Source organism: Molossus molossus, unplaced genomic scaffold (genome assembly GCF_014108415.1).
Source record: "Molossus molossus isolate mMolMol1 unplaced genomic scaffold, mMolMol1.p scaffold_m16_p_2, whole genome shotgun sequence".
Lineage (NCBI taxonomy): Eukaryota > Metazoa > Chordata > Mammalia > Chiroptera > Molossidae > Molossus > Molossus molossus.
In genome coordinates, this window is record NW_023425355.1 from 139,911,470 (window position 1) to 139,924,725 (window position 13,256).

Here is a 13,256-nt window from a genome sequence, read left to right on the forward strand (position 1 = left end):
GGAAAAAGTGGAATATCATAAATCTACTGTGAACATTTCATAGTGTATTTATAAATTTTTCTGAATCACATCATTTAACTTGAGTTGTTGCAGTGTGGTTTGTCAAATGTGTGTATCATTCACTATTGAGAGATGTTAAGGTTCAAAGCTAAATAAACCAGATCCCTTGTTTTTAGAAAACATTATTTTTGGAGGCAAAGAAAAATGTTCTAAGAGGAAGCATGATAAAAGAAATCTCAACTGCCTTGTTGGATATGAAGTGGTTCTTAGGAATCAACATCTTGAAATATTTAAATGTAAATAAATCAGAAGAAAATAAATTATATGATATTCTATGTACACTTGAGTTTTAAGAATGAAAGAAAATATGTGGCAAAGTGGTTCTGAGGTTTTCCTAAGGTAGTAGGATTGCCATAGTAGCTATATTTCAGGTGCAGTAATCAAACCAGCCAAAGAGTGGAAAACAAGCAACTGTTACTCAGACTTGCCATTTTCTTGAAACACACACTACTCTTCTCCCGTCCTCATGCTCTTCTATCCACCCCTCACACACCCAATCTTTTCTTCTTCTAACAACCCCTTCTTCAGTTCTGTGTAGAACAGAGGAGCACGAAGGGAAAGAATGTGTCTCAGTTATGCTGCCCCCAAGAGACTTGGCATTAAGTCTTGTCCACAAATCTAAGCCCACAACACATCCAAGTATGTGGATCCTGGAGGGGAAATATTGTGGGGCAAGGACAATGATATAAGCCAACTTATAAGCATATTAAATTATATAGAAAGGAAAGTATATTTATTGTTTTCATATACTCCACCGGAAGACACCCCCCCCACACACACACAAAGCAGTTTATTGGTTGTGCCTCTTCCAGCTGTCTGTTTAAGTGACAGGACTATCATGTTACATTATCTTCCTCTCTCTTCTCTGCTTTTGAAGGTATCATGTATCTATTGGGATAATATATCCAAACGATACAACTTTCTCACTTCTATTATTTCTCAAGTCTAATAAAGAAAGGCTTACAGAACTGATCATGAGTTATGGAGCTAACTACTTAACCACCTAAAGGTTGAGGGGTAGCTTTGCTCATAACTTGACTTTGTACTGATTATCTTCCATTTACTCACAGAGACACTCTCTTTTCTGTTCTGTTCTTTGCTGTACCCTGGGAAGCTGACCTTCTGGGTTTGCATCATTGAGCTTGCCCTCTGACATCTAGTTGTATTTTGCCAATGAGAGGCCCCCACAAGAAAATGGAAAGCAGGAGGACAGTGAGGTCAGGCTATTTATTCCCTAGCTTCTTCCCTGCTAGGACAGCACAGATTAACTACTTTGCTCCACAGATCTCATTAGGTGGCCTCTCTATATAGCCACCTTCTCTAGGTTCTGGTAACTACTCTCTCCCATGGTTCTCAGGTCTACTGTTGCTAGTCCTAGAGAATTATACTCTCCCTCTAGACATTGGTTTTCCAAACCCTGCCATATCCCACTGGAGTGTGCCATTTCTTTCCTGCAGAGATCCTGGATAATATAACATTCGATTTAGGAATTATATCTAGTTTTTAGCAAAATGAAAACTGACATTTAAAAGCTTAAATTTCTTTGCAAAAGATATAAATAAATGGAAGCACACATGATGCTCATTGATAGGAAGAATTAACATTATTAAAATGTCCATACTACCCAAAGCAATCTTTAGATTTAATGTAAATACCAATGGTGTTATTCACAGAACTCAAACAAATAATCCAAAAATATATATGAAACCACAAAAGACCCTGAATAGCTACAGTAATATTGATAAAGAAGAACAAAGTTGGAGTTATCATGCTACCTAATATCAAACTATACTATAAGGCCATAGTAATCAAGTCATTATGGTACTGGCATGAAAACAGACACACAGATCAATGGAACAAAATAGAGTGCCCAGAAATAAACCTACACTTATGTGGTCAGTTGCAATGTGACAAAGGAGGCAAGAACATACAGTGGGGTAAAGACAGTCTATTCAACACATGATGTTGAGTAAATTGGACAGATACATACAAAAAAAAGAAACTAGACCACCTTCTTACACCATATATGAGAAAAAACTCAAAATGGATTAAAGACTTAAATGTAAGACTCAAAACCATAAAAGTCCTAGAAGAAAACATAGGCAGTAAAATATCTGACATTTCTTTTAGCAATATTTTTTTTCTGATCTATCTACTCAGGTAAGAGAAACAAAAGAAAAACAAATGGGACTACATCAAACTAAAAAGGCTTTGTACAGCAAAGGAAACCATCAACAAAATGAAAAGACAATCTACCAAATGGGAGAACATAATCATCAATGACACATCCTTTAAGGGGTTAATATTTAAAAAACTATTCCCAAAACTCATAGAACTCAACACCAAAAACAACAAATAATCCAATTAACATAGGGAGAGGACTTGAATAGACACTTCTCCAAAGAGGACATACAAATAGATGGCCAATAGACGCACGAAAAGATGCTCAATGTCACTAATCATCAGATAAATGCAAATTAAAATCACATAAGATATTACCTCACACTTGTCAGAATGGCTGCCATCAATAAATAAACAAACAAGTGCTCGCGAAGGTGTGGAGAAAAAAGTAACCCTCGTGCATTATTGGTGGGGATTCAGATTGGCGCAGCCACTGTGGAAAATAGTATGGAGGATGCTCAAAAAATTGAAAGTGAAATGGCCTTAAGACCAGTGATTCCACTTCTCCTTATATAGCTAAAGAAACCTAAAGCACTAGTTTGAAAGAATATATGCACCCCTCTGTTTATTGCAGCATTATTTACAATAGCCAAGGTATGGCAGCAATGTAAGTGCCCATCAATAGATAAGTGGATTAAGAAGTGGTGGTACATATATACAATAGAATATTACTCAGCCATAAAAAGAATGAAATCTTCCTATTTATGACACTGTGGATGAACATAGAGGGTATAAGTGAAATAAGTGAAATAACTGACTAAGTGAAATAAGTGAGAGGAAGACAAATACCATATGATTTCACTTATATGTGGAATCTAATGAACAAAGTAAATGAACAAACAAAATTGGAAAGATACAGAGAACAGACTGATGGTTGCCAGAGGGGAGGGGTATTGGGGGACTGAGTGAAAAGATGAAGAGATTAAGAAGTACAAATTGGTAGTTACAGAATAGTTATACAGATGTGAAGTACAGCATAGGGAATATAGTCAATCATATTGTAATAACTAAGTATGGAGACAGGTGAATACTGGAAATATCAGGGTGGGAGGACATGTTGTAAAGTATATTATTGTCTAACATTATGCTATACACCTTACATCTGAAGTTAATAAAAAATATTAAATATTAAGTGTAACTAAAAAATAAAATAAAACAAAAACATTATGAATTTTCAGGTTCTTGATATTCTGGCTTCCCAATATGATAGAGCTGCTTTATAACATTAGTCAAATCATATCACGGCAAGTTTTAGGTTCTGTGTCTCTAAAATCTGGTAAATTTAGTTCTAGTTTCATAAATAATAAAGCATATCTATGTAAAGTGCATGTTTTATGGAAACACTAAATAATAGAGTTCTTGTGTTTTTCCTATCTAAAAAATAAATAAAAGCTTAAATTTCTGTTTACCATTATATAGTTATGTAGTAACATGGCACCTGGCACATAGTAATTTTTCACTAATTATTAAAGGAATAAACAAATGAATTGTATCTTTAGACTCAAATCTAAAGATGTAAACCATTACATATAATTTTTTTGTGTACTCGCATGTGTGCTCCTTGACAAAAATGTATTCTGTTGCTTGGACAGTGCATGGGCATGTAGTTTATTTTTTCTCAAGAAGATGTGAATCCCCTCCCATCAGAGAAAAAGATGAAATAATAAACAAGACTTACCCAGTCATATTTGTGATAAATGCTTATTGAGTTTCCATATTTTGACTCAATTCAGGATTCTCTTTTTCCCTCTGATGAACATGTTAGTAAAACACAGTCCCCATTTGGTGTATTCATGTTCATAAGGGAATGGTGAGTACATAAGCCAGGGTATGAGTCAGAGAGAGTGTTTAGTGTCCCTCTTCTACTTACCCCATGAGCACATTGGTTGGCTAGCCAGACTAGACTCCAAGAGGGTGACCTAGTGACTTTATCCTTGAACGTCTTGTACAGTTAAGAGTACCACTTAGAGACCTATTCCTTTTGCTCATGCCCTGCTTTAGTGGGTTTTATGTGGCTAACTGTGTCTGCAATCAGTCACAAGTGTCCAGAATAGCCCTCTCAAAAAGAAAAAATCAATGAGCAAATGCTGCATGCCACTGTCAGGACAGCCTCTTAGTTGTTAACTCCAAGGAGAACCCAGAATGCTTCTGATGGCCTTGTTGTTATGAGGTTTGATCAACTATATTTTCATTTATAAGACCCTATTGCAAATGTGTCTGATCTAACACACCAAGAAAAAAACTAATGACTATTTTTTGTCACTCTAAACTGGATTGCTGCAGCTGGACACATAATATCCAGTCATTAGGAACCAAGATATCCTGAAAATCTATGCCATTATCTTCTTTTAAAAATGAAGCTTCATATTATCAGCAAAATGAGCTGATTGTCTTTCAGGATGGGGAGGAACAACAAACACTATAGAATTCAGGATAAAATGTTTAGGTTGTTTCAATAATTAAAACTAAAGATATGAAGTGACCCAGAATCAACCAAGGAGCAATGCAATACATTCTCAAAAACTAAATTATGGGCTCCCATTTCCAGTGCTCTTCACCTGCCATGTTGTAGAAACCAAATGTTCTTTTTAAAATACTTATTCTAGAATAGGAAATGAATTCATCATGGTTGTGCAGTGACCCTCACAAATTCAGTAACTGGACAGGAAAATACATCAGAAATGACAGTCACATATCTTCAGTTAAATGTAGAGTCTTTCTAGGACCAAGTCAAATTAGTTCCATGTCTTTTATTTTGTTCATTTAAAGAGAGTCCAAGAAAATAATCAAGGATGCGATTTGAATGGTTAAAGATAATTCCTTCCCCTCTTTGTTTCATGTTTAGAAATAGAAATAGCCCTTTTAGGTTGAAAATTTTCTCACTGAATTAATGAAAGGAGAACTATCTGAGACATATATTATCTATATTCTTATTACTGCAGTTGAACTCTAAATGCTAGAACTTCTTTGACATTTTTTTTTTCCATTAGAAATATCAAACAATGTTCTGGCTGGTGTGGCTCAGTTGGTTGAGAATTGTCCCATGTACTGAAAGGTTGCCAGTTTGATTCCCGGTTAGGGCACATGCTCGGGTTGCAGGCTCGATCCCCAGTACAGGGCTAGAAAATGTGCAGGAGACAGCCGATTGATGTTTCTCACATCAGTGTTTCTTTCTCTCTCTCTCCCTCTCCATTCCACTCTCTCTAAAATCAATGAAATCATATTTTTAGAAAATCAAACAATTATAAAGACCCAATTGCCATGAAGGATAAGCTTTGGTAATATATAGTCAGTGTTTGTTATAAAATAAAAATGGAGGGCTGATAATAATACAAATTTATAATAATTTTTCTCATTCAAAACAAATAATTCTGATGTATGATCTCCTTTGATGCCCAGAACAACCCAAATGAGGTAACAGGCAGAAGAAAACCTGTGGGATGGAGAGGTGAAGACACGTTTTCTCAAAAGTGTCTGAACCAGGATATGAACCTGGGTTTTCTGGATCTAAGTCTAGAGTTCTTCCAACTATAATATTCTGTTGCCATGGAGCAGAAGACATATCCCAGTAAGGTGAACTTATTGGAATATACTTTACCACAGTGTGTTAGAATGTTGTAGTTGCCTCCTTCTTGATGCCACCTCAAATCCCTGACAAGCACCTTGTAGGTCTATAGTAGTAGCCTAGTATATACAAATGGATTAGTTGGTGACCATATAGCACACACAAACTAAAATAAATTGTGACACAGTGGATTTCAGATATTCAAAAATCTCCATCAGTATCCCTGAACGAAACCGTCATACACAGGGGTAAGCAAAAGTAGGTTTACAGTTGTGAATACATGAAACACATAGTTTATAAAGCCATCATAATAATAATAACCAGCATGTCTTTTTCCATACAAACAATTGTAAACCTACTTGTGCCCTCCCCTGTGTGTGTGTGTGTGTGTGTGTGTATGTGTGTGTAAATTTCCCTTTGTTACCCGCAGCCTTTCCTTTTAATAACCCTTATTCTCCCTTTTATCTCCTGTTGTCTTGTTCTAAAATGGCTTTACCCTTTCAGGTGCCTGAAGGTTTCTGCAACTTTCTGTACTCAGGACAAATAATTCTAATACTTGCAAGCATTCTACTCTTCATAGTAATATGTGATGCCCACAGCAACCAGGGTGATCAAAGAAGTGATCATGCTGGGGCTGCATGATCACTGAGAAAAATCACTCTTTCCAAGCGTCACTGCTGGATGGACATTTGTGCTCAAGCCACCCCCTACAGGGATTGGTAAGCGTGACATCTGAGCTTGAGCTTTACATGGCTACAGACAAGAATTTCCAAGGGGGGAAACCTAAAGACCTCACGTTTTTTGGAAAGGGATCTATTTCTACTTATATCTGAAATACCTCTTGAGCTGATAACTCCTTGGGAAATGAATGAAGCCATATTGCATGCAAATTTAGGTTTTAATGTCACACATCACACTTTCAAATTTAGGTCTCCAGACATGGGGGAAAAAAATAGTGTGCATGGCATGCACAAAGAAGTGAAATGAATAATTATCTCCTGGTATTATCTTTTCCAGATCCTATCCCAAAATGAATGTTATGGTGAAATGTATTTATTCATATTGGGATGAAACTTAGGCTATAACTCTAAGTTAATTTTATTTTCAAAGCAAATTTCATTACAATAGGTAAAGGCTTTGTTTCAAAGACAGAGAATTAGAACTAATGCATTTTACCCAGGTTTGAGCATTTGATTTGGCTTCTTTAAAAGCTTAATGTTTAAAGTGGCATTTTCAAGATACAATAATACTGACAAAGGAATAGCTGATAGAATAATAGAATAACGCCACGATAAATCAACTGACAATGAGACAAAACACCCAAGTGGAGAAAGAGACTCCTCTGTTGATGTAAAATCAACATTTTCCTTAGTTTCAAAACCAGGTAATTGTGAATAGACATAGCTTGCGTTTTTATCTGAACTGAGGATTTTGAAAATTTATGTTTTAACAAGATCTGGCCCAGGTCTCTATGGATCTTATAGATGTAATGCAATTGGCAACTCTGACTCATGACTTTGTTTGTACACTTGTGCTTCACATCAGAAAAGCTATTTTTTCCCTATAGCTTCTAAGAATGGCTCTCAATTACAGACCTAAGTCTGAATCATTTCTGGTTCCCCTTTCTAGCTTACATCCATCTTGCTTCTTGTATATTTCCCCATTATGACATTTTTCAGAGTCTATCAGGGACATGGAATAGACATGAAATATTTTACTGACTTGAAAGTGTGCAGGAAAAATGTCTTCCAATAAGAAAAAATATGCATATGCACTTTTTTCTCCCTTGCCAATGCATGGCAGCGAGGAAACAGAAAACTGTGCTATTATTTAGTAAGACTTCTAGAAAAGCTATTCCTTTTGCCTCAGCAGTCCATATCTGGCTCTTGCTTTTATTTTTGTGGCCAAATCTTGCCCTTCTGTCTTCTTATTAAGCATTATCATTGTCATTTTCAACATCATCATCGTCATCATCATGTTTACTGTTATCATAGTCATTTTAATTTTTGGCATTTACAGGGAACCTGTCCCTATTCCAGATATGATCACATTTCCTAGTAACCTTTCATTTCTACCTACTACATAAAGTTTCTCATTGCTACATTGTTAATCAATTATAGTAAATACTATAGTATCCTTTCTAGCCTCCTCACTGTTACAAGTTCCCTGTTATCTATTTTAATTCTTTATCCTCAGCTCAGCAAATCATCTTTGCTAGCCACTGTGACTCCTGATGGTCCCTCAAAAGTCCCCATCCTCAATTTCTACTACAACTAATCTTCACTGATCTTCATAATTAATCTACATTTCCCTTTCTCAGTTCTTATTTCCTCATTCTGGAGAAAAAGATAACTTTTTTTCCCAATACTATACATATAATGAGCTACCTCACTGCCCTCTCAGATGTGGTGTGTGTGGGGGTCAATAAAACATAAATATGCAAAAGTACTATATTAAACATACAAACTTTTATGGGAACACCAAGGAGAGAAGATTGTTTTTATCAAAAATAATGGGGAATATTTTACATCCAGGAAAATCTAAGATCCTGAGAGTAAAGAGAATTATGAGGGCTGTTAGTTAATTGATCTGTTATAAATGATCTGTGTAAATAAAATTTATAAAAGAGTATCAGAGTTCATTGAAGTGTAATGTTAAAGGGAGAGGGAGACAAAACTCAGTGAAGTCCATTAATATTAGAGTCTTAAATGATATCCACCTTTTATAAGTCTTTAAATACCTTGTGCCCAAGCCTTCATATAGTGGCTAGATCTCAAAACATGGCAATTCTTTTCTGTACTTGATATTTTCCTCATTTGTTTATCCTTTGGAATAATGAGAAACGTCCTTTCCAAAGGATGACATCCCCAGAAGAATCAGAAAAAAAAAAGTTGTGCATGGAAATGATTGATCATTCTATGTGGTCCCTTACAGTAGCAATGGCAACATGGATGTTTTATTACTTTTTGTATTTTTATCTCCTTTTGAAGAATTATTTCTAGAAAATAATGAATAATAACTGTATTAAACAGGATGCTCATAAACTTCAAACCATTTTTCATCTCTGGATCTTCTCTATGAAGCTTTCCATGAATAGCTTAATAAGAAGTCATCTCTTCATTTGTTGGAATCTTGTAGTATTTTATCTGCACTTCCTAATGATACTTAACTATTAAGGATTTTATTTATATATAGTAATATATACTTTATATTATTATATTTTATAAGCATTTATGTAACATATATTCTCCTCACTGAAATTTTTGATGATAGCACCCAAACCTGTGTCTTCTTGCCACTTCTCAAAGCATGCAGTAGTTAGTATTTTGCCTATAGTTCAGACTCCAAAGTTATTGAATGGCTAAATAAATGTATGAATGAGCAGTCCCATTGAAAGCTGATTCTCAACTTGTTACTCATAGGATTTTGTTTCAAATATTGACTTCCAAAACAATGAACACAAAATTAATATGAAATGGGATGAGTATGAAAATTATTTTCAGGAAAATCAAGCTTTAAACTTAGTTCTGTTGTCTCTTTGGAAATACTCTATAAATTAAAAACATTAATTTTGTCAAAATTCTGATGTATTTATTTATGAAATGTGCTCCTAGCTGGGTATATTCAGAGGTGTAACATTTAAAGAAGAAGAATTTAGAATTTAATTTTTATGCTCATATTTGATAATAATAAAAATTAATCAAAACTCAAGGAAAGCAATCCAATTAAATTTCTAATAAGCAAAAACAAAGCAATGCATGAATTGTGAGATAACATCTAGAATATTTAAAGTTTCTCTTCTTATAAAATGGTATAAACTCTTCACAATGCATTATAGTAAATTAAATTACAAGATAAAATGCAATTTTCATTTAAAACATGTATTTAAAAATTAAAGCATTTAAATGTCTTTAAATAAAATATTAAAAATAATTCAATTATTAATAATTGGTTCTTATTACAGTATTTTCTGATTCACAATAAAAATACACCAAATAGTTAAAAAGTAATTTCTTCAGACTATTAATTATATTTTTGTAATGTTAAACAAATACACCAATTTTTTTGGTTTGTTTCTAATTTAACAAAGAAATTATCATCTTTGACATGTGCACTTTATAATTCTATTACCTTCTTTGTTACTTTCAGATAAGTAATGTCAAATGTCAAATACACAATTAGAATGTTTAAACAAGAGAAAACCAAAATTTTTCTGATGTATTATTAGAACCTCTCCTCTAATTTAAAAATTAGAGAGGCCTGAAAATGTGTAAAATGGCATGTTTTATATTGAGATTTAATCTTCATTTTGGGAGTAGGTATTTAAAACCCAAACCAAGGACTGTGGTATAACCATTGAACCTCCTATGAGCCCTGGTAGGCATTCATACAAGTGAAGTCCATCATTTGCTCTTGTATTAATTTCCAATCACACACTTACTTAAGATAAAATAGGAAATGTGGCAATAATCTCTGACATTAGATTTCTTTGTGGAATAGAACACAAATAAGGAAAGTTTTCAAAAGTGGCACGCAACATGTAAAATTTAAATTATTAAATGGACTAGTTCAAAAGAATGCCAAAATAAAATGAATACTATACTTGTTTCCATTGTATAATAAAAAGATCTGAAAACTTTTTCAGAATATTTAAATGTCTAAAAGATTTCCCACAGGCTTAACATAAGTTTAAGTGAAACCTACCTTTAAAATTTGGTCTGATTCTTGCATCGTATCCTGAGGTCCTTCCCATTAATTTGTCCAAGAAATCTGAAGGAGATAGAGTCTGCGAAGGTTGTTTTCCAGACCTGGAGTCATGGTCTTTGCAGAAAGTCGTCCTAAACACATCATTAACTCTTTTTAGCAATAATTCAATTCTCATTGCCTGTGAATTAATGCTCACAGAAGGTTTGACATGCTTTGCAAATATATTTAATATGTTACTAAGAAGAAAAAGAAAATTACAAACTCTTTGGTCAACTTCTGAAATTATACATGATCTAAAGTTAACTTTAAATAATGAGAGGTATAAATCATTAATCGTATCTCCTAAATTTTCAAACTTTAGCCATACATAAGATGTTTAAGATGAAACAACATGCATAGTTTTAGATTGTAGATTTTATGGATATATAGTTGAAGCTATTTCTTTCTAGAGTCATCAGAGATGTAAAGATCATAACTTCTAAAATTTAGGTGATTGTCTTAAAATCATATCCTCATGAATTTCAAAAATTCTTCCAGCATTTAACCCTCTACTTTTTATAAGAAATATGTAATGAGATGGGCAGAACAAAGTAAGCATAAACTAATTATCCCACTGCTTACTTTCTCACCTGCTAGTTTATATTCCATCTATCAACTATTAATACTTTTCAATGTGATGTCTAAGTGCTGGTGGAGGCCTTTCATTACTTAAAAATTTAACTTCATTCTAAAATAAGTCATCAGTGAGCATGTCTATACTTCTATTAATGTATCAGTTATTTATACATTAAATGTTACTTATACCTTTAAAGTGCTGACTGCAATCAAGTATTAATAGAAAAGCACTTTTAAATTATTTTATCTTTTGAATTATCAAAAATACTGAATGTTGACTGGATATTTTTTCAGATTTTTATTTTCCTTAAAGGGTTTATAAAAAGAGCATATTTAGTTTGTAGTGAAAATGAATTCTTTCACAATATATAGTGGTGAGTGAATGTTTATTTCTACCCTGAAGTATATATTTTACAAGCTTTGTTTTCAATAGTTCAATGATCTTATTAATCTTATACCTAAGAAAATACCACATTCTTTCCAGTTTTAAATAGTATTAAATGTAAGTGCAAAGGTGATATAAACATTTGGTAGGAGTTAAATAAATTGATATTATCATCTGGAAATACTCACATTCCCATACGCAGAATCATCTGGTTAATCAAGTACTATTTGATTATGATGGTGATGGTGGTGGTGGTGAAAGTGAAGATGATGATGATGATGATGATGATGATGATTCTAATAAAATTCAGCCTACAATTTTTCTTAATCATAGTAAGAGGTATGGACCTGAAAGGAACATAGTGGGTTTTCCCAGTACTCATAGCATTGCTGCTATATGTTTCATTTCTCTTGTTTCTGTGAAAAAATACCATAAAATTTGGTGAAAATTCAATGAAGAGTTTTACACTTTGTTGTATGAACATCTCCTGTCTAGTTTGTCTTAGAACCTCTTTCATTAGGTTAGCTATTTTACTTAATAGTACTACTCTGATATTTTAAAGTATCAATTGATTTGACAATTTGTAAATTAGGTAGAAAACACAAGCACACAAATAATGATTTCTCACTTATTTTAATTATTCATAGTCTATTTCTCATGCATACATAAATACAAAGATGTCATTTTAATTACATTTTTGGTAGGCAATCAATTTCAAATATACGGAACAGTAGAATATTGTAGTAAAATGAGATTTGAAGTGTTTCTGATGTTTCAATAAATTTCCTGAATTGTAGTCCTCATAGTATGCATCTAGTTGCTGAAATACAATACAAGTCCCAAGTTGGTTAAGAATTCGGGGTTTTATATCTTATATAAAACGAACATGATTTGGGCAAATTAATCCAATCACTTCCACCACATGAAAAGTATTGCATTCAATAATCCCTTTAAATGACTTCCAGAAGAATTTGAAAGCAAAAAAAAAAAAAAAAAATGCATCATTATATAGAAATGTAAAGAGCATGCAACTCGTCAGACTACTTTAACATCACATTGGCTGTGAAAATGTGTTGAAATGCATCGAGTAGGGTTATGCATCATAAAACTTGCCTTTGTGAAAATTTGCCACCCTCCCACCATAATTAAGCTTTTTAAAAGAACAAAAGAAATCTAACTGTCTTCCATAAAATTAAAATAATATGGTCTGGGGCATAGAAAATTGATAAAAATTCCATGACATGTTATCTTTCAAACAGTTTTCATGTGGAAAATATCAACATGCAAAGTCTTTTCACCTACCTGAAGTGGTGTGTCTCTAAGAAAAATGCAAACAAGGCTGTCAAAATGTTCACTAGCTGCCGGTTCATTCCTGTTTCTGTGATGCTTGTGGATAATATCCCCGAAATGATTCCAGAAAGAAGCTAGGACAAAGTATCTATCTATTGTCCAGATTCAAAACCTGGCAGGAATCTAGTTTCCTTGAAAATCAGAAAGAGATTTGGGTTTGTATAGTTTGCTGAGAAAAAACAAAAAGTGCCAGTCCTAGGCATCATGGTCAGGTCAAACTGGGGCGCAGGACCATTAGTTAACCCAGGAAAGACAAAGACTTAGAACTGATTGATCCCCCAGCTGCTTTTCCTAAATAATAAAAATGCTGCTACCTTAATCACATCACCATGCAAAGGGGGCTGGTGACAATGCCATGCTGGAAGTCGGGTTGCTGTAGCTTTTAAGTCCTTT

The 13,256-nt window shown here is 33.7% G+C and overlaps 1 protein-coding gene and 1 long non-coding RNA gene across 6 annotated transcripts in view; one reads left to right on the forward strand and one right to left on the reverse strand.

Annotated features, from left to right (window-relative positions):
* GLRA2 (glycine receptor alpha 2) overlaps positions 1-13,256 on the reverse strand; it is a 207,436-nt gene that overhangs the window by 193,793 nt on the left and 387 nt on the right. The window contains exons 2-4 of one of the 4 annotated variants that reach the window (XM_036270879.1): positions 12,816-12,994; positions 11,702-11,929; positions 10,511-10,644 (exon numbers count right to left, since the gene is read on the reverse strand). Coding sequence is in view for 3 of the 4 variants with exons in the window: in XM_036270877.1 (XP_036126770.1) it covers positions 10,511-10,644; positions 12,816-12,883 (202 nt within the window). In the remaining variant the exon portion in view is untranslated. Of the gene's footprint in view, positions 1-10,510; positions 10,645-11,701; positions 12,007-12,815; positions 13,172-13,256 lie in introns of those variants that run through there. The other 3 variants (XM_036270878.1, XM_036270877.1, XM_036270876.1) reach the window with 3 other exon arrangements.
* The window catches only part of LOC118635882, a 115,790-nt gene that overhangs the window by 73,792 nt on the left and 28,742 nt on the right, over positions 1-13,256 (forward strand). The gene's annotated exons all lie outside the window — the stretch shown is intronic.